We start from the raw sequence: 21,033 nt of genomic DNA, 5'->3' as shown, positions 1-21,033 counted from the left end.
CAACAGTGATGAATTATTGAGACACTGTGTGTCTCAGATGATGGAAAATGGTTGGATTAACACTGAAATACTGCAAAAATTAAAACATGCAAAATGGCTTATTCCACAGGAATAAGCTAGGAATGTAGAGCATCAATAATATCTTGCAAATAGAAGTTTACAGATCTGATGTTATTGCAGATTAAGGGATCCTCCACAGTCCTTGACTGAGATCAGGTTAGTTCTTGGGCTCTGTCACCAATCCTTTTGCTTGAAAGCCCAGCAGATTTCCTGAAAATGCACTCGGATTTCCCAGCAGTGAATTTAGGTCTTATTTTATCTGTATAATTTAACAGCAGTGAGTCACTGTGCAGTACACTCAGAATGGGGCCAAAAGATGATCTTTAGTGAGTATGCCAGTCCTCCAAGTGGTTCAGCATGTTAAGAGTCTAAAGCAGCTCTGGTTGGAGAGGATTCGTGGATACTTCAGATGAAAACACTACGGACTGTTTTTAACAACTGCGTGCAGTCGTGTCACCTACAAAAAAAACCCCAACAAAATAATTTTGTTATTCTCCAAAGTGAATATACGTATGATATATGACATCTTACAGTGTGTTTTTTAGCAGATCTGTGCAGGGACACTGGCATCTGTAAGTATTGTTTACCTGATCTCTGGGTTGCGGTGACGTACAACCTGAGACAGCAGATCAGACGTTTGTTGGAAGCAGCGACTCAGCTCGTCCAGCTTCTGCTCCATAGAGAGGATTCGCTGCTCCAGCTCCCGATAGGAGTTATTCCAGTTGGCACTGAGGTCGCACATAATCATCTGCATCTGTTGAAATCCACCACACAACACAAATATTTTGGCTTTGAAAAGAAAACACACTTGGAGTTCAAACTAGAACCAAAAGTCTAACGTTACTGAACTCTGTGCAGATACATTTTAAAAGTATGTTGCAGAGTTTGTGTGGATTACTGACTGATTGACAGTGATTTTGAGGGAATCAGACAAAAACATTTGGATCGCTTTTTGTTTTGTTTGAAGCTGTTTGTTTTTTATGCTGCGGCTCAGCTGCACTCAGTCAGTAAGCAGGAGTAGATTGTTAGACCGTAACTGACTGTAAGGTAACCATAGAACGGCTTATTTAGTGAAACTGGGCACATTTTCATATAATTCCAGCAATTACAGCGCTCCAGAATTACATTTGTGACTCTCACTAGGTGATGTCTTTTTAATGTGTTTTTTCCTCATGGAAACCTTTTCTGTGCCTGTTCACTTCTGACAAATTAAAATCTCATCATCCAGTTTTTTTTGTATGCATTTATCTGCTCTATCTAAGAAACCCCAAACAGCAATATTTAATTTCGGATTCCTCCTCATAGCTGGCAGATGTCACTCCCAGTGTGGTCTTCTGTTACTGTAGCACATCTGCTTCAAGGTTAAACATGCTGTGCTTTCATAGATGCTCTTCTGCATAGCTTGGTTGTAAAAAGTGGTTATTTGAGATTTGAGTTACTGTTGCCAGTCTGCTCAGTCTTTGACATCAACAAGGAGTTAGTGGCCAGGGAACTGCTGGTCACTGGATATTTCCTTTTTTCAGAGCATTCTCTGAAAACCCTAGACATGACTGTGTGGGAAAATCACAGCAGATTTGTGAAATATGCAGACTAACCGGTATGGCATCAACAACCCTGTTTTAAAGTCACTTAAATCACCTTTCTTCCCCATTCTGATGCTTGGTGTGAATTTCAGCCGGTCGCCTGGACCTGACGTACAAGCCTAAATGCACTGAGTAGCTGTCAGGTGATTGGCTGATTAGAGATCTGCATTACAGAGCGACTGAACATGTATACCAAATGTAATGGCCTGTAAGTGTAAATAAATGGAGTTTTACAGTGAATCATATGTGCTGTTATTTACCTTTGGGAGATCCACCATCTCACTGACGTAATCTCTTAGTTTTCTTTGTTTAAGGCGTAAATGCCGAAATCTGTGAAGTTAAAAAAAAACCCAACAACTGTAAATGTGATTTTTGAGACACGTGGAAAAATTCAAACTGTATTTTATTAGACCGTATTTTAAATGCTATCCTGAGGCACAGGAATGTAAACAAAATAAATGCTGTGAAGTGTTGATCGTCCAATATGAGTGACTACACTGAGATAAAACACTTACAGAAACTCTGATTTGAGGAATATTCTGACAATCAAGTATTCAATTACTCAGTATTAAAGGAGTCATGCTGAGTTTGTTGAAATGCTATAAAACATTACTAGAAGGTTTGCGGCGAATGTGGAAAAGGTCTAAATTTAGTTCCTTCAATAGATAATCCAGACAATCAGCTAACAAAGACATATGAAAACCAATTTTGCAATCAAGCACCTGGTCTCTACTCTTAGAGTAGAGAGGGGCCTTCTTCTCACACTTTCCACACAGGGTTTAGTTATAATAGTTTAGAACAGTTCAAAGCAGGAAGTACGACCCCGTTCACACAGGCTGACATATTCTCACACATGTATTGCTGTTGTCAGGATAATGTACCACATGATCAGCGTTTCAGACATCCTGTCTTGTGTAATCCACTTGTTCTTAGAAGAGAAACTTGTTCAATTACAAGCAGACACAATTTATGGAGGAAAAAAAGTGATTCTTCTTAAAAGTATCTCCCGAAAGGTTTGCACAATAGTTGTCAGTTATTGTCAAAAACTTCAAATAATCATTTAAAAAAGGGGCCTTTTATTTATTTACTTGCCAGGAAGAACAGACACTTGTTCACACATATCCTGTCCACATAAAAGAGGCAAACAAATCTAATTAGTAATCTAAATTAGCATCTTTAAATTGGTGACTCCGAGCATGTTGACAATTAGTTAATGACCCATAAAATACACATGTAAGGCACACAAACCACCACCCACATACTGTACACCCCTCACACAGACTGAAACACGCACGCAGACACCCCGCCTGAAGGTATTATTTTGCAATACAGTAACTCACACTCTGATGGCTTCCAGAAGGCATCTCTGGTGTTTTCTGTGCTCACCGCGGTTGCCCTTTGTCACGTTTGCACGATGAAGAAGCCAGCATTCTCTTAGCACATTAGCAGCAGCATGGCGGATCTGGGAAAAGAAACATTTGAACTGACTGCTTAAACATACAGAAATGTGGTGACAGCACATATCGATCAACTTTGGATGTTCGACTGATAAAATTCGTGCAGAGCCGCTAACTGTTAACTTTTAAAGATTTTAGTACAGCACACATCGTCCAGGCCAGCTGATGAAATCCAGATAGCCTTTCCTGTTCCACCCTTTTGTACAATGATGCTGTTTTCAGATAGTGGCTGTTATGGTCAGTGAGTCTTATATACAGATATTTATAAAACAGGCCATAACAGCTAAACTAGGAACTTGAGATTTCTAGATTTCGCTTGTATTCTCCTGTTTTGTTTTGTTTTTTCTTTGATTCTATTCATGTCTGTTTACCTTCCTGCTCAAATCACTGTAACTACCCTGTGATGATGTCACTACGACCTTGTTGTGAGGGTTATTAATAGAGGTTGTCAGTGTTTTGCATCCAGATGTCTTCCCTTGTTCCCATCAGTGTAAATCTGGACTGCACCAGTAAGCTCAGGAGGATGCATGCACATGCACACACACAAACCAAAACAACCAAAAGCGAGGCATAAAGATGCACCTTGTGACAGGATGCAGCCACCAGGAGAGAGGAAATGGTTGTATCCTCCAAAGCAGTGCTTCTACTTCAGTCAGACATTGCTACACGGTTTGGGGGGGAGCTGTACTGCTTTATACAAAACACAGCTTTAAACCAAGCCTGCACAATCTGTCAGTCATTACACATTTTTGCGTATTACCAAGACACTGAAAATGATTTCTTGTAACTTCCCTTTTTCCCATCAACAAGCAGACACTTGCAACCACACTCCTCTCCTACTTACTTTCAGACACCCTTAAAAGCAAAACACACGCGTCAGCAGTTTCCTGCCCGCTGCTGCACAGGCCTGAAGTGACACAAGTTTCTTTCCTGACAGAGATAAGATTATTTCCTCTGTTTGACGCCTTGAAAAGGACATCAAGAGCCCGGCAGTTCTCCCTTCTCTTTTCCCACACAATCCTGTAGTAAAGGAATCAAACACCAAAGCGTGCATGCAACATGGAAAGCAGTGACTCATCCATCCTGACATCTCTATCCGTTTTATCCTGTCTCTTGTTTGGCTTACAACACTGCAGCTACCAGTGATGGGAGGGAGGGTAATTGATGGTTACAACATGTTTATTGGATTGTTGCACAAAAATTTTCATGCAAATGCTAAAAAAATTAGAGCCACTATTTATGAGAACTTCAACACAGCTCAGAAAATGTATGTGTTACACTTTTATATTAACATAAATTGTTATCAAGATTATTTTTTGTTGGACAAGAGAGCTGTTGATGTCATTTATATTTAGCTATTAGTAAACAATATTTTCTTTAAACTTTCACAGAATTTCGAACCATAAAAACTCAAATTCTCCTTTTCTTGTGGGTTCCTTTTTATTGCCCAGAATACCAAGTATACAAAGCATACCAAAGTGTATTAGTTTGTTGTATCAATGCTGTGTGGCAATGCAGCACAGACTTCCAGTTGCTCTGTTCTTACAACTGCATTACCACACATTGTCCCATTGACTCTGACAGCAACAAACACGGACATGGTGTTCATTGTGAGGGATTATCTAAATTAAATGGTTCTCAAATCTGCACACTGAATGTGGGTATGAACAGTTACCGATAGCTACTACTAACCTACTTCATGTAGCCCAAAGGATATATGATTTGCAGCGATTCCAGGGGGAAAACAAGCAAAACCACAAATATCAACTTTGAAGTAAAAGAATAATAAGCAGGAAAAGACCCATACATGCAAATGTCACATGACCCACTACAGAATATTTCAAATAGAAGCAATGAAAAAAACAAAAAAAGAAAGAACTTGATAAAAAAAGGCATGCCGGCTGATTACTGTGTGTTTATACAGGTTTGCAGAAAATTGTTGCATGCTCTTACCCTTTTAGAAATCTGGATATCCATCATGAAGAAGTGCACATGTTTCTCTCCTTTGTTCAGCGCCAGCTTCTCTGTAACGATTGCAACCAGCATGGCGGTGCAGGCAACACCCTAAAACCCAAGACACACAGAGCTTTTAGTATTTTTGTTGTCGTCTCAACAGATCGTCAGCGATTGTGTAAGACTGATCCAGAATACTGAGACAAAACTGATGAGCCTGAATTTGCAAGTTAAGCTCAATGACAGCGGCCAGCGTGTCTTTTTACGTGTCCATTACCCTCTAAGGAAAGAACTTCTTCAGAAAACTCAGTGTTGATCCTTGTACTTCCATCTAATAAATCAAAACTAAATTTACACAAAAAGTTCAATGCTTAGACGGGCCTCAGTGGCACTAAAATAGTGTGGGTTTCCTCTGAGAATAGCTTAGCGCTATTCCTGGATAGGGAAATACAGAATGATGGTGAATATTCGAATGGGTCTCAAAGCAAAACACATCCACATCTATAAAAAGATGTATCAGTGGAGACAGAGACAAAACACTGCACTCATATCCATTACGAATAAAGATAAAAGTTAACCAGTTTTTACCTGTTTTCCACTTTTCAGCTTGCATTAGAAAGAGAGGAGAGAGAGAGAGAGAGAAAGACCAAGCATGAGCAATAAAGCTTGAGCCAGAGTTCTGAAAGATATATTTATCCTTCATTCCACCAGCCACAAAATATCTATCATTACATCGTCTGCTAAACCTGGGAGGTACAAACTCTTTCCTTGGATCCATCCTCACACAGGGATGGGATGCAAAAAGTGGTGTCAACTCCTTAAAACAGCTGCAAATTGAGTTATAGCTGGACAGAGGCCAAAGTGCTGAACATTGAAGCTTTCAACCATATTACAGGTGTGAGTATCACCCCAAGTTTCTAGCTCCCAGAGCTGCTGATGGGAGTGGGAAATCTATTTTTTTCCAAACCCTGGGCACAGGTTGGCACACCCTCCTGTTGTAGTGGTGCCAAAGGCAATAAACCACCTAAAATGGATATGGTGGAAAGTTTTGCCTTATAAGGGGGGAACTTAATGAAAACAAGGGAGATGGAGAAAGAGAGAGGGAAAGATTGGGAGGACTGTTTTCCACTCTGTCACAGAGGTGTCTAAACCGGACTTGTGCCCACATCCAGAGCCATGGCCGAGATTCTTATCTGCTTATACCAGAATTCAAGGCAGCAGCAAAATGTGTTGCCATTTCAAACACGGAGCCACTCCTTGCTTGCCCTCACTTGACCTTTCCCTCCAGCTTTTTTTTCAGTCTTCACTTACCAACATTTTTGCATTAACATAAAAAACGAACTTGTTTTAAGAAAAACATCTCACTTTAAGATGTTCATATATGTCCTTTTTTGCTCTTTTACACATGAAAAACCTTAAACCTGGCTGTAATTCTCTGAGACACTATGGCACACTCAGCAGAGCCATCACACTTCACATAGATCTTTGTGCAACTGCACAGGGTACACTGCATGCTGACAGCTTCCCTCCCTCAGTCTTTTCATGTGAGCGCCTGGTAATATCAAGGTCTTGCAGAAGTACACTGTGTCAACTTACAGCTGCAATCGAAATCACACACACACACACAAGGGAAGGAAGGCATTCAAGCAAGAAGAATTTAATGTATCAAAGATAACTAGTGGAACAGTGCAGAATAGGCTGGATTGCAAACAGCGGAGAAGTGAACTGAACCAAACTGAACTGACCTGAAAATGAAATAGGAAAAATGAAATAGGAAAATGGATGAATAGTTGTTGCAGTGGAACAGAAGGGAATGAAACAAACACGTGGAACAGAACATTAAGGGTGAGAAGGTAGAATGAAGTAGAACAAATGACGCTAAAATACACGGAGAAGGGATTCGATAAAACATAATAAACCCTAGCAGACGATAAAAGATGCTAATAGATCACAGTACAGGAATGAAATCAATTGCGCAAAAGGAAGTCCTCCAGTGAAATCAACATGGATAGCATGTTGATTTCATGCTATCCATGAAATCAACATGTAATACAGTGTGACAGAACAGAGAAGAAATGAAACAAAATGGAAGATAACAGAAAATTCAACCTATTTAGAGACAACATAGTGTGACAAAGTGAAAACAGTGACAGAAGCTCTTGGTTTTGTGTGTTATTGTCTGTTTTTGCACTCAAAAGTGTGTCGGGTGGTTTCAGTGGTAACAAAGACAAGCAAAGCAAAGATTTAAAAAACTCCACTCCCTGTGCCTCCCTATTGAATTGAGGGTTTTTGTCTCACAGCTACTGTAAGGAGATAACAGTTTGTACAGTGAGACAGTTTTTATCATTTTGTCTCCATACATCACCACAAAGTTCTTTGATTCAAACAGTCAAGATGCGACTGAAGTACAAACTTTTAGGAGTATAACAAAAGTATTCAATTAAGGAATTTAAGAATTACAATATACACATTCCCTAATTTTCAGAGGCTCAAAAATAATTGGAAAATTGAATGCCAAGTAGTTTCAGATGAATTAGGTCTTTTTCCTTTTTATTCCATGACAAAATAAGCAGATAACAGATTTGAAATTGATTCAAATTGTTGAATTTGCATTTGCTGAATGCTTCCTGTAAACAGCAAACAGGAGGCCATCATTGGGCTGAAAAAACATATTAAAGTAATCAGGGAGATAATGAAAGCTGTGAACATCCTGCTACAGTCTTAAAAAGAAGGCACGACCTGGTCATCTCAGTAAGTAAGCAAATGCCCTGAAAGACCACTAACAACTAAAGTGCATGATTACAGAATTATTACCATCGATAAGAAAATCCTCTTCACAACATCTAGAGCAGTCCTCAGGAGGCAGACACTGACAAAGTCTAATATCAAGACTCACTGAATGGAATTACAGAGGATTTACAACAAGGTGCAAACCACTGGTTAGACTCAAGAACAATAAAGCCAGATTAAACTTTGCCAGATTAAACATCTAAATGAGACTACACACTTCACAAACACCAAACTTTGAACGCGACTGGGTGCTAGAATTTAGGCAGTCTAACTTCATCAAGTTCATCAAGTTGTATATAAAGGATTGTGATTCCTCATGGAATACCTTTGTTAAACCTCTGGAATTAAAGCTGAAAATCTTCATGTTTGTCTTTGTTCTAATACTTCTGGGCCTTACTGTACACAGCAGGACTTGTTGATGTCTCTTAATATGTTTGTTATCAATTGTTATTTTTTTTAAGTTTAAGGTATTCTATATGTAATTTAAACTGTTTTCTCTTTGTTTTATATTTGTAGCACTTTGGCCAACATTGTTGGATGTAAAGTGCATTAAAAATAAAGATGCTATGCTAAAGATGCTACACTTTTCCCTTTTTCATACACTGTCTGATACAAGGCCAAAACAATCATTTGATGAAGAACAAGCATTGTGTGTTTTATTTTATTCAGTATGCCCTTAGTTTTTATGTGAATCTAAAATCATTTTCAGTACTACATTTTCTCAAATCAGCTTAGTTACCATGACTCCAGTGAAGAGACACACTGCCTTGCCACAGTTGGTTTTGGGTGCCACATCCCCATAGCCAACTGTGAGGAAGGTGATGGCTATGAGCCACAGCGCTGTATCCATATGGCCTGTTGATTCTTTGGTCTGCCTGCAGGGGAAACAACGTAGCACTGAGACTGAAGTGTAATGAAACATATTATAAAGAGGTATTAGTTGAGTTAAAAAATAAACATTACCACAATTAACCCCACTCCCCAGTTGTGAAACTGTATGAGATAGAAAACATTTTTTTTTTGTATGTATGGTTGTTTCTTTGTTTGTTTTCTAATATCAGTTGTTGAATAGGATTAGTTCTCTAATCCTATTCAACAACTGCTCTGGAGTATAAGTATAAGTAGCAGCTGATAATTCTGACTAATATCAGTCTAATCCAGAAACCTGTTTATAGATACAGTTACAGGCTAAATCCCTTCTTATATTTAACTATTTCAGTGAATCACCAAATACAATTAAGAGCTGAAGTGATGCAATGGATAAGTTTATTTGTGACACTCTCCCTGACTCTCTGAGGTTCTTCATTTTGTTTCTTAACATCTCAAACACAGTCTGTTTGATGAAGGTGTGGCGTACTAATCAAACCGCCTTATCAGTGCAGATTTTTTTACAGCACTCAGGAGTTCGGGAAGTCGAAACCAGTATAAACTTGTAAAACATCAAAAGTACAAGCCCAATATAAACTTTGCTGAAGCCTCACAGCTAGATAACATATCATTTTATCCGTCTGGCTCACGGATCTAGTAATCAGCTAGCATAATGGTTGCGTGTTGACAGATTTGGTGAAATTATCTGCTATCAGTAATAAGCTCTTTTATTACTTCTGACAAATCAAAATGTCAAAATATACACGAATGCGAGAAAGAAGTGGAAAACTGAAGGCAAACCTCCCATTAAGGTTCAAACGAACAAATGACCTCACGCTGTTTAAACAGCCAGGCAGATTGCAGAGGATCAGGCTGACATTTAGCTGGCAGACGTCAAAAAGAATTTTGTTAGGGGAGAATTATGAAATCATTTATTGGAAATCCATCTTGAACCAGAAAGTCAAACTGACTATCAAACCCTGAAGAGGAATGTTAAACTACTGGAGAGCATTTTGGTGTTTCTGTGTATAATAGTCAGTTGACACCTGGGTGAAGATGGAAGAGAGATTAAGAAAAAGAGCTAATTAATTTTTTTTTTTTTTTTTTATGAGAAAACTTTCATTTTGTCATTGAAAATCTTTGGTTTGTTATTGTAATGCCTGCAATCGTGCAAATGAAAAATCAGTTTAATGCGATTATGAATCAGTTTGATTACACAAAGTCTCAGTTGTGCTTCATACCTCTCACACAGTGTAAGCATCCAGGACACAGTGAGCCAGAAGAACAGGATGAAGACTAGCAGCATGCGTGCTGGGTGTTTGTTCATCAGTACCTTGAGAACAAAGCGAAAGGTGAAGTTGATATTGTTGAGTGAGCCTATGCTCCTGTAGGAGGCACTCAGCAGCACTTTGCTGTGCAGCAAGATGGCTCTGTGCACCAAGTACAAGCGGAGGAACATCAGCACTGATAACAGCAGCTCCATGTCCATCAGGGTCTCGCCGTGGTGGCTGGAAACACACAGTGGAGATGGAGTGGGAACGGTGGAAGAGGAGTTCACATGGAGGCCCACCCCCCAGTATGATCCAACAGGATGGATAACACAAACTAACAGCTCCAGGGTGATGACAATAATCCTGTGGCTGGTCATGGCGATACGCCAGTCCACCTGGTTGTGGTCAATGATGAACAGCTGAGAGATGAGGAAGGACAGTAAAGAGTAAAAATAGAAAGGAATTTGATCAAAGTGCAGTTGGAGATGGAAGACAATAACATTACAGTTGCATCTTCTTCTCATACAGTGGATATGCAATTAATGTAATGATGGTATGTAAATATGGTGTCAATAAAATCTGTGATGTTTTTTCTCCAAAGCTTCTGTCATTAGCTTCATCTTCCATTTTTATTTCACTTACTATATGTTTATTCATCACTTTGCATTTAATCATTAGTTAGCATTAGTTACTGTTCATCACTGGCTGTCTTCCATAGTCTGTTTTTTTTTCTTCTTTTCTCTTCTGCCTGGTTCTGCCGGTGGTTTCTTCCTGTTTTAAAGGGAGTTTTTCCTTCCCACTGTCGCCAAGTGCTTGCTCACAAGTGGTCGCCCAATTGTTGTGGTTTCTGTGTATTATGAAAGTGCCTTTATCTTAGAATATAAAGCACTTGAGGGTGACTGCTGTTATAATTTGGTGCTATATGAATAAAACTAAACTGAATTGAATTTGCCTACAATATTTGCTAATGACATTAGCAGGGTGCTTTCATTTTGCTGATGTGTTTTTTAACTATATGACTTCCATTTCTATCAATTGCCTCAGCAAAGTTATGATGGGGAATAAAAAGTTGTTAGAAAGAACAAAATACTTTGGGATACGCATAGTATAATCTCATTATGTGGATTACTACGACATGCATACTTTGCATTATAAGCGGGAAAGATTGCAAGTATACGATAGTTGGGCTGTGCTAAAAGGGAAATGATAAGAAAATTATTTTTGGCCCGCTAAAGATTTGAACCAGAAATATTTGACAGAAGCCTGTGAGATAAACTATGAATGTGTATTGAAATTGTGACTCAGATATTTCCACTTCTTCAATCTGCAGCTTTATTTTGTTTAAGAAAGTGAAGCAGGGACATTCTTAGAACTTCCTCTTTCATCATTTTGTTAATTATTACTTTGTCTTTAATCCACCAACTAAGACACTTTGAGACGGTCTGAATGATTTAGCCTGCCACTTCTGACACCAGTTACATCATGCATCACTGCACACTGTCTCTATATCAGTCCCCACCCTAAGCCTGTCCTTCCTTATCTCCTCTACACACTTGGACAGTACCCCTCTTGTATCAGATACACGCGACTTATGACCAAACTAAACACTCTGTAGGTAAGAATACAAACCCAGCAGGCAAAAATGAAAGAAACTGTTACAAAACAGACACACAGTTCTTTCTGTACTTGTTGTTGTTACTACTCTTAAACATGCATGCTGTGACTGTGCAAGAGGGGAAATGAAAGAATGTTTACTCTGTTTAATTTCAACCAAATCCCTTCATGTATATTAAATTCCCACACAAATCGGCAGCAAGCCACGTAGACTGGAAAAACATTACAGCTGCAATATTGCGCATGCCTGTGTGGGCTGAGATTTTTATTTGGGGTTTTCCTGCATGCAGCAAATATCACAGACAATCAGTGTTGAGGCTACCAGACATGGCCTGAGAGGGGCTTTTTAAAAAGCTGCCTTTAAGTATCTCTAAAAAAATTGAATTTTAACCAAACTAATGCTGAGTTACATTGAATTACAATAAGTAATAGTTCAATAAGCGATGCCAAAAAACATAAAAAGCATACTCACCTGGATGTCCTTATAATGGAAAGCTATAATGAGGATCAGAAGACACCCAGTTGACAGGCTGATGGAGCAGTTGATGATCAATGCAATGTTTGAGCCCTGAGAAGAAAACAGATAGTTAGAGAAAACAGAACCGTGAGTGATGAAAACACAGCTGTTCTTCTGCAATGTCTAAAATTTCACTGCTTTTCATGTTTTCATATATCAAGGTTTGATATAGTCCAAGAACTGGATAGCTGCTAGTCCCTTCTGTAGCACTGAGCGAAAACACTTACATGCAAATCAAGTACTTGACTTCTACGTCAAAGGCCATTTATGCAATCTATACGAGTCCTGCTGCAATGTCAAGAGGACATAATGCACTTTCTATTGATGCTATATTTGTGTCTGTTTGGCAAACAGAGCAAATGGATTTTCTTTTCAAAATAACAGGAATTGCAGCTTCTACATTTTATGACCACAAGGGAGATTAAGTGATCATTTTTTGCAGATATTGTGATTCTACTCCCATAAACGAAATCATTTCATCAATTAGTCTTAACTTTGATTTAGTAGAATTTCAGAAATGCCCAGTGATATTATCTCTTCTGAAACAAAGCATTTTATTTAGTTTCCTTTGAAGTGGACAGCAGGACTTACTACCTCATATTTTCAGCCTATTTCAGGAAGAAGAGGGCAGGGAGAGACAGAAAAGATTAAACTCAGAATTGTGGAAGGAGAGTCAGATTAGAGCTATCAGGAGATGAGGTGGAGGAAGGCCAGATAGCGGAGCAGGAAGGTGAACGCTCAAATTAGGACATACTCTATCAGCTTCTGAGGAGCCTGAGCAGGCAATATGACGGCACCCACTGTCCATAATAAGAAGTCTTTTTTAAAGTAAGTACACACACACACACACGTCTCCAAAAGTTGATTCTGTTCATCTGTTCAACAGAATCAACTTTTGGAGATTTACTTACCTGGATGATTGAGAATGCATCAAGACATATGAATATACGCTCTCTCAGACACACACACACCAAATATATCTTTGATTTCTTCTTTTACCCCATTGATTTATATCATTAATAACATATATCTCAGCTGAACTATGGACACACACACACATACACTTACACTGATAGGCACTCACTCATCCCCCCTCCCTTTCCAACGCCTTCGATGCTTGTTTCCTGCGAGGGAACACGGCGGGTCTGTGTGCCGCGCTGGAATGGTAGCGCTGTGCAGGGCGGCTGCTGTGTTCGCTTCGGATTACTCCTCACCCCCCACCCACCCCTGTGGCTTGTCATGTCTTCACAATGTTGTGCTGTGGACATTTATGTGCTTTTTTGTGCAGAGGAGTTTTTTTGTTTCCTGTTCTCATGTTGTCCTACCATGGAAGCATAGCATGAGTAGGGGTCTCTTTTTTTCCTCTTGTACTTTCCCCATTGTAGTGTACATTTCAATGTTTTTTCTCTGATTCTGCCAATCTCCGACCTGTATCCCTATGTAATGTTTGTGCTATATGTGTAAGGTCGGGGGGGGGGGGCATTTCACTGCAGGGCAACCTGCATGTGACGAATAAAGCTTTGATTGATTGATATGCAATGTTAGTGCATTAAACTCTCCTGTCTTTATCAATTATATTTAAATGACTTGGAAATCAGGTCAGTTTTTTCAAAAAGCATGAAAACCCACAACAAACAATCTGATTATGCCAAAGTGTAAATAGGAAACCAGCTTTTTGAAAAACATGTCACAGCACACAAACCAGTGTGCCAGGGGTGCCATGTCCAGGCCAGGTTGAGTATTAAGTGTGCAGAATGAAGTTTAATTTAAAAAAAAAAAACCTAGAGAATGAGAACCCAATAAGTGGATTCTTTTCATGTGGACAGCGTTTTCAGTGGGAGAAATGTTTCTTCACTCATCCAAGTGACTTCTTAAGTCTAGAGTATGAGAAATTATTTGCTGAAATTATGTTTTAGTGTTCCTTCATCCACCTGTTTTATAAAAAAAAACAACATTTTACTAGAAATCCACCTAAAATAAAAACAATATCCTGAAATTACATCAAACCAGACCATAAAGGGATGAAAGATGAAAAATAAATAACTAATAATTTTTAAAAGTTGCTGTAATATGTTTCTTTTAACCACAATATTTTAATTATCTAACATATATATATATATATATATATATATATATATATATATATATATATATATATATATATATATATATATATATATATATATATATATATATATATATATCAGAACATTCTTTTCTTCTTGGTCTAAATATGCACAAAAAAAAAAAAAAAGAAAAGACACAATAAGAGCTCTCAACGGACAGAAACTTGCTACATATGGTTACTGTTAGCCAGTATGGGTTCCAGACTGTTAACATGCTCCTCAGGTAGAGTCAAATTCTTCCATTTGCAGTAAAAAAGTTTGTCCTTGGTGCAGTCTGTATATGACATTTTTCTTTTGATTTCAAAACGGGGATTGGCTTTGTTTCATCTAAGGAAAATTCATTTATTCTGAGGCATTGTGAAGAGAACGCACGTCTTTGTCTTGGTCTGCTGTGTGACACTGTAAATTTTATCCTTTCATCTTTCTAAACTAAAGAATCCACTGAAAAAAAATCTGAAAAAAAATCTATCAATATATTGTCTTAAATGCTTGCAGAGCTCAGGTTTGCAATGGAGCCTGGGACCTATTGCAGCTCTCACAGGACACCAGAAGGACATGTCATAAGTCCATCACAGTGGAAAAAATACATAAATAATAATAAAACACAACCCCCATTCCAAGATTGGCCCTGTAAAACGTAACTACAAACCGAATGTAATGATTTGTAAATCTCATAAACTGATATTTTATTAACAATAGATGCTCTGTCCCCTAAGCACAGATATTTCTCCAGATTCTCACATTCTTTTGATGACTGTACATGCTGTACATGATGAGATATTCAACATCCTTAGAATTTTATGTTGAGGAACGTTATTCTGAAATGTTCAAAACATTGTAGCCACTCTTTTTTGATTTGTAGACAACTGCCCATATTTACTGAAAAACTGTGCCTCTCTAAGATTAGACTTGTTTTATGTCCAGTCATGTTACTGACTTGTTAGTGGTTAACCTAATTAGCTGCAAAATGCTCCTCCAGCTGTTTTTGTTGCCTGCATCCCAACTTTTCTGAGATGTGCCATCAAATTCAAAACGAGGTAACATTTTTCATGAAAAAAAACGTTTCATAGTCTTTGTATTCTGATTTTATTTACATATTGCACAACATTCCAGCCTTTTTGGAATTAGGATTGTATTCACAAAGTATAATAAAAAAAAAAAGGTTTCATGCCAGTGGAGGGATCGATCAATTGCTTTGTTTGGAAAAAAGTGCCAAATTGTTCAATGATCAAAAACAAACATAAAAAATAAAATTCCCCACTATTCTTGGGAAAGAGTAGGAATAACCATTTTGCTGTTGTATACAATGGCTGTCAGTCAAACACCTGCCTTCCAGAAACTGCCCAGATGGGAGTAATTCACTCACCAGGTTAAAAAATAATACTAGACCTAAGATATTCAATTTTATAAAACACGAAATGCTATCCACAACTACAAAATAGTAAAAACAAATCAAAAAGCTACTAGCCAAACTGCATGTATTTTATTACTGCCCAATAATGGCTGCACTTCTGTTACTTTGCATGGTCACCAATCAGTCTCTACAATCTGATGTTTTCTCAAATGTACATTAGCCCCCTTTTTGTTTATGATGAATGTATTGTTGGAATTTCTCTTTCCATAATATATTATATTGAACAATTTTTGTCTTTCTGTTACATAACAGTACAATTGCAGGCTACTTTTTGACTCTTTCCAAAATGAGCTTCACATAATTTACAGTAATTAGTCCTAATGAAAAAGGAGTTACTGATTCTACAGTGAACTCCAAAAAATACATACAAAACCACTTAATTAAAGTAATGTGTGCTTGTAATTAAATACTTTCCATTCCACGGAACAAGCAGTTACAGGCTCAGATACTCACACCATAATGCTTTGCTCCATCGTAAAATTGAGACGGTGTCACGTGATGAATCAAAAACCAAATCACCTTGGTCTCAGCAGTTTTAAAAGGCCCTATATTTGTCTATAATGCTGAGCCATACATGTCAGTGCAGGTGATGTATTAGTGGAAGCTTTTTTGCTTTTTCACAAGAAGCATAGTTCAGTGTGGTTTTACTGACAAAAAGATAATTACAAACTTTCAAACTTGAGGCGAGTTGAGTGTGTAGGTGGTATGGTGTGACGTCCATTGGCAAGGTACATTGTTTTCCACAGTCTCTCCCGTAGCATCCACATCACGTCTGTGATTCATCCAGCACTAATTAGAAGACCCCGCAAAAGCTCAACATTTCACCACACACCATAACACAGAGCTCAACAGCATGTTTCGTGCCGAGTTTCTAAAATTATTTCTGTAACATTTTCCTGTTTAACCTACTTTGGGTTAACAGACTTGGACAGATGGTCTTGGACAAATGAGGATCCAGTGTCACCAGAACAGGCCACCCAAGGTATGGCAAAACAATATAAAAAAACAAAACAAAACACTATATCTAGCGCAATAGTCAGCGGTCTGGGTTGAGTTTTGTAATAAATAAATACTTTCCAAAGTAATAATACATGCATCTGACTTTAGTTTTCGAGTTTGGTTTGTTAGCCACTGTGGTTTCATTAACGTTCATGTACATTCTCTGCAATAAATTTAAGTGTGGGTTTACAAAGAATATCAGACAAGATCAAAAGTAGTGTAGTGGAAAAGGTAAAAAAAAATAAAAAAATCTTGCATTCTTAACGTCAGAGAGATGCTGCTTTGTTTTGACTGCCTCTTCATCTCATTTTGTTTTTTACATTCCTGCTGTCTGGTTGGTGATATACATTGAAATCTCTCTGTTGTGCCATATGCCCATATGAGTTCAGAATATACTATTTAGAAACAGAAAATTATAAAGTGAATGTTTACTGGGTAAGTCTTAAATCAAGAGTAGGCGAAAAAATTAAAGCATTTGCTAACAAATGTTTAAAGAAATAATAGTAATTACCTCAAAACTTTCAACCAAATGAAAGGGAAGCATCCATTTATCTTCTTCAACTTGTCCAGTTCAGGGTTGCAGACAATCACTCATGCTCACATTTATACCTATAGTTAATTTAAAGCCACCCCATGCCCACCCTGTATCTGAAGCAAGGACCTTGTTGCCATAATGCAACAGTACTAACCTCCAAACTACCATCCCAATAAAGGGAAGCAGCAAACAAAATAAAATCCATCCTAATCAAGCTGCCTCCTTTGTTTGATGTCTACATTATACCTACCAAGCCTGAAGCTCACCACCAGCTCATCCTGTTGATATACGCATGCTGTGTACTCATATTTTCAAAGAATGCCAGTGACTTCCCAAGTTTCTTAGTGCAAAGGGCATAATCATGCAAACCTATGTTCGCTATCAGCAGCTACTTTGCAGGCAATGTAGATTCATAAAAGTGAAACAGGAAAAGCAACCACCGAAACATTAAACTCATCATTTTTAAGAACAGGATGTGTAGTACTTGCAGCACACCCACACATCTGGCTTGCACAGCCTACATTTACATAAGTCAAATTCAAAAAGAGAAAGATTTACATCATTTTTGACCCATATCAAGCAAAAGCAAAGCTCACACAGAAGTCATTTCCACTATGGGGATTGGGACACGGATACCAAATGTGGCTGCCCTGCGTGTGTGAAAAAAAAATGTTCTCCCCATTTTGTTTGACCTTTGATCAGATGATCCATTTCTGCTGATTATTTTGCTGTGATGAGTTTAAAAAACAAACGTCTGTGTAGTCAGTGGATGAAATATAGCCACGTTAAAGTTGTGATAATGATATTGACATTCATTATCAGGACTTTCACCTGCTTGGCACATGGAATGCTTTTGACTAAGTTTAAATATAATCTGCAAAGTAATGATTAGTGAGAGGTGCTGTTTGATACAACAATAGGATGCTATAAAAATGTATGGGCTGTCTACCAAATGATGTTTTCTGTATGAGACAAAAATCTCCCATTTATGTTCAGGCGGACCAATCTGTCACAAACTTTCTTTTTGACCTGTAGTCTCAGAATCACTCAAATGCCTGCAATAATGATCGAATGCTCACATTTTCAGTCTCGGTGCATGTAAATTGTTTCAAACTGTAAAAGCCAGTTAATTAAAAAAGCAGCAGAAAAGATGACACAAGGTCACATTCAAGTCAAAGTGCATCCCCCTGGCAACTAGAACAACCTTAGTCAAGACAGAGAGACCATTAGCCTAGCCATGCAAACGCTCTAATTATACACTAAATGATGTGGAAAGATCGCCTGAAGTACTGTTAACAATCATGCTGCAGGGGAAGAGGTGAAATGTGGAAAAAGGTTCCATAAATAGCTTTGTTTTTGTGCATAACCACGAAAAAGGTTTGCTTGAATACAACTTTGTAGACGATTGCTAACTTTGATAGAGCCGCTCCAAATATATGCTGCAGCATACATAAAAATGACATAAAAACAAATAATATTATATGGTGCACTTCCAGGGAAAGATATAGATGCTATGTTTGATTAACGCTGCTGTTATGTGATAACCCCCCCCCCAAAAGAGTCCATGGTGCAGCTCACATTCATGACTTTGGCACTGCATGAAGTTACAAAAAGTAGTATGAATCCTGGCATGAGTTATATAAGCTATGGTTAAATCAGAACTGAAGCCTCTCCAAAATAATATGCTTTTACTGTGGGCAGAGAACACTTTTCCAGTGCATCAGCATTTCCATCATACCAAAGCCGATGCCTGCTGTTAGGAGCAGTTGAACAGCACCTGTTCTTGGTTCATGTTTGTAAACTGAAATTCTGAACTCATATTTATGCCAGTACATTTAGTTTCACCATCATAATTTCTCCAGGTCAACCTCATTGAATGTAACAGACAGAGCGGTGTACCTGGTGTGCATTAGAAATGTGAGACTCTCTGACAGCATGATCAATCCCTGACTTCACAGCATGGATGTGGTCTGATGTTCTGCAGCACGTGTCGTAACTTTTTTCCACATGTGGAACTGGCATGTGCTGCGAGAGGGGGGGGGTCAATCATTCGCTGATTGTGTAGACTGGCATTGTTATCCACTGAGATCTGCATCTTAATATCATGAGTCTGTGCTACCAAATAGACTGTCTGGAAATGAACTAACTAATTAACGGGTCACGGACGGTCAAACACCAGGTGCAGATTATGCTGCTGGAGCTGCAAGCGGTTAGTGTTGTTTGTTAACCAAGAATTTAGTCATGAAAAGCTGTGTCCTGAAATGTGCTTCTAAGAAAAATCAAATCTAGGTGTGTATTATTAAAAGGTTGACATTGATTTGAGGTGCTGCTTGCCAGCAGTGGAACAAGTCTTTACAGGCTTTAGCTCCTCTGAATTAAGGTAGAAGCAGTAGTGTTCATTTGTTCATTTAGCATTTGAGCATGAGTCCAAGGGCAAACAATAAAAAAGTAAGCTCCTGAAAATAGAAAGTGAGCTTAATGTTGCTGTCAGAGCTTTGTCTGCTCTTTCCAGAGAAGGGCTGAACAAACGGACTAACTTTGCAGATGCAAAGTTGCTATCATTAAAGATGCTATCATTTAAACGCTTTACAACATGCGCAAAAGAGCAATGTGTCACATCACTTCTAGCGTGGGCTTTAAGAACTTTTAAGAAAAATATTCACATGAATCCACATAATAAGAGGCGGCAGCTGACACAGAAGGTAGCGAACTATACAAGATAAAGTTTTATGGTTAAACATTTAATTTAATTTCAAATGTAAGCTGTGCATTTCGGTGTGGAGATAATGTCTGAAAGACACTGACGTGTTTCGTGTCTTAAACCTACCGGAGTGTAAACATAGGGACATATTTCTGCGTGGATTATCATGAGCAGTATCCCAAAGAGAGCGGTGCCCAGAGTCCACGCGCACAGACGCTTTTTATCCTCCAGTAATAATTTTCTGTCTCGGAGTCTGTAAAGGTCGTCTCCCTCCATGTGAGTTGTCCGTTTCCCGGGGAGTGTCAGTGGCACCGACACGTCTGCGGAGTCCCCACGGTTTCGGCTGATCAGGCCATCGCAGCTCACGCAGTCGACTTTGGAGTCGCCGTGCAGGCTGCGGTTTGTCATCTCCATCTCCGGAGCGCACACGAGACGCCCGCCTGCTCCCCTCTCCTTGTCGCCTTGCGCTTTCCCGCCCTATGCTTTGCCTGTTGCTCTCCTCCAGAGCTGGGTAAGGCATAGTCCGATGGCACAGTCGCGTAGCAGGCCCTTCTCACTTGCGTTCCTCATCCACGATGCGGGTTTACCAAAACTCTCGGGTCTTCTCCACAATCACCGCTCCAGCCCAACCGGCGCGGAGCGGTTACGCGCACTGCTCGCGCGCACCGCCGTCACACTGTCCACACTGCAGCGGACTTTGCGCTCTTATTTGCATGTCTTATTATTTAAGAGTGTGCGCTGGTCTGATAAGCGCTTTCTTTGTGCGCGGGTGGATGCGCTCGTCACGTGCGTGGCGCACTCTCTTAGCAGTGAAGCACAGGAAGGTTGCAGGTGCAGTGAAATGACATAAACTTTTGTACATTTCTTTATTTGATGATGTGTAAGAAAAAAAATCCAATCATTGTTATTTTAATTGAGAGAAAACGCCAAACGGCAAATGTATGGAAATTCAGTTATGTAACCCCCGTGCTTTTATTTTAATCTTTCAAGTTGATTCTGACGCAATGAAACCTGGACTGCGCAAGTTTCACAATAGCTACAGAGCCGTGGCGGGGATGAGTTGCACTAGGTTATATTCAATGCAGTAGTCAGGGTTCACTAACATCGTTTGCTGTCACTATTCCATTTCTACCTGAAAATGTTTTT

General features: G+C 38.9%; 1 protein-coding gene across 3 annotated transcripts; it reads right to left on the bottom strand.

Annotated features, from left to right (window-relative positions):
* Positions 1-380: 380 nt before the first annotated feature.
* kcnn4 (potassium intermediate/small conductance calcium-activated channel, subfamily N, member 4) lies at positions 381-20,635 on the bottom strand (the record flags this gene model as incomplete). 3 transcript variants are annotated; one of them, XM_080895869.1, is made up of 10 exons in its annotated part: positions 20,014-20,633; positions 12,068-12,163; positions 9,952-10,400; positions 8,583-8,718; positions 5,642-5,659; positions 5,054-5,164; positions 2,984-3,105; positions 1,904-1,973; positions 648-814; positions 381-517 (listed from the first exon to the last, which is right to left on the bottom strand). In XM_080895869.1, the coding sequence occupies exons 1-10, from the start codon at positions 20,299-20,301 to the stop codon at positions 514-516; spliced, it is 1,461 nt and encodes a 486-aa protein (XP_080751995.1). In that variant the 5' UTR covers positions 20,302-20,633. The 3 variants fall into 3 exon arrangements, with proteins under 3 accessions (XP_080751995.1, XP_080751997.1, XP_080751996.1); XM_080895871.1 differs by lacking the exon at positions 381-517 and having other exon boundaries at positions 644-814; positions 9,952-10,043; positions 10,149-10,400; positions 20,014-20,635; XM_080895870.1 differs by lacking the exons at positions 381-517; positions 5,642-5,659 and having other exon boundaries at positions 644-814; positions 20,014-20,631.
* Positions 20,636-21,033: the final 398 nt, after the last annotated feature.

Source organism: Rhamphochromis sp. 'chilingali', assembly GCF_963969265.1.
Source record: "Rhamphochromis sp. 'chilingali' genome assembly, chromosome: 11".
Taxonomy (NCBI): Eukaryota; Metazoa; Chordata; class Actinopteri; order Cichliformes; family Cichlidae; genus Rhamphochromis; species Rhamphochromis sp. 'chilingali'.
Note: the sequence above shows the minus strand (reverse complement) of the source record. Positions and strands in the feature narration are given on the sequence as shown.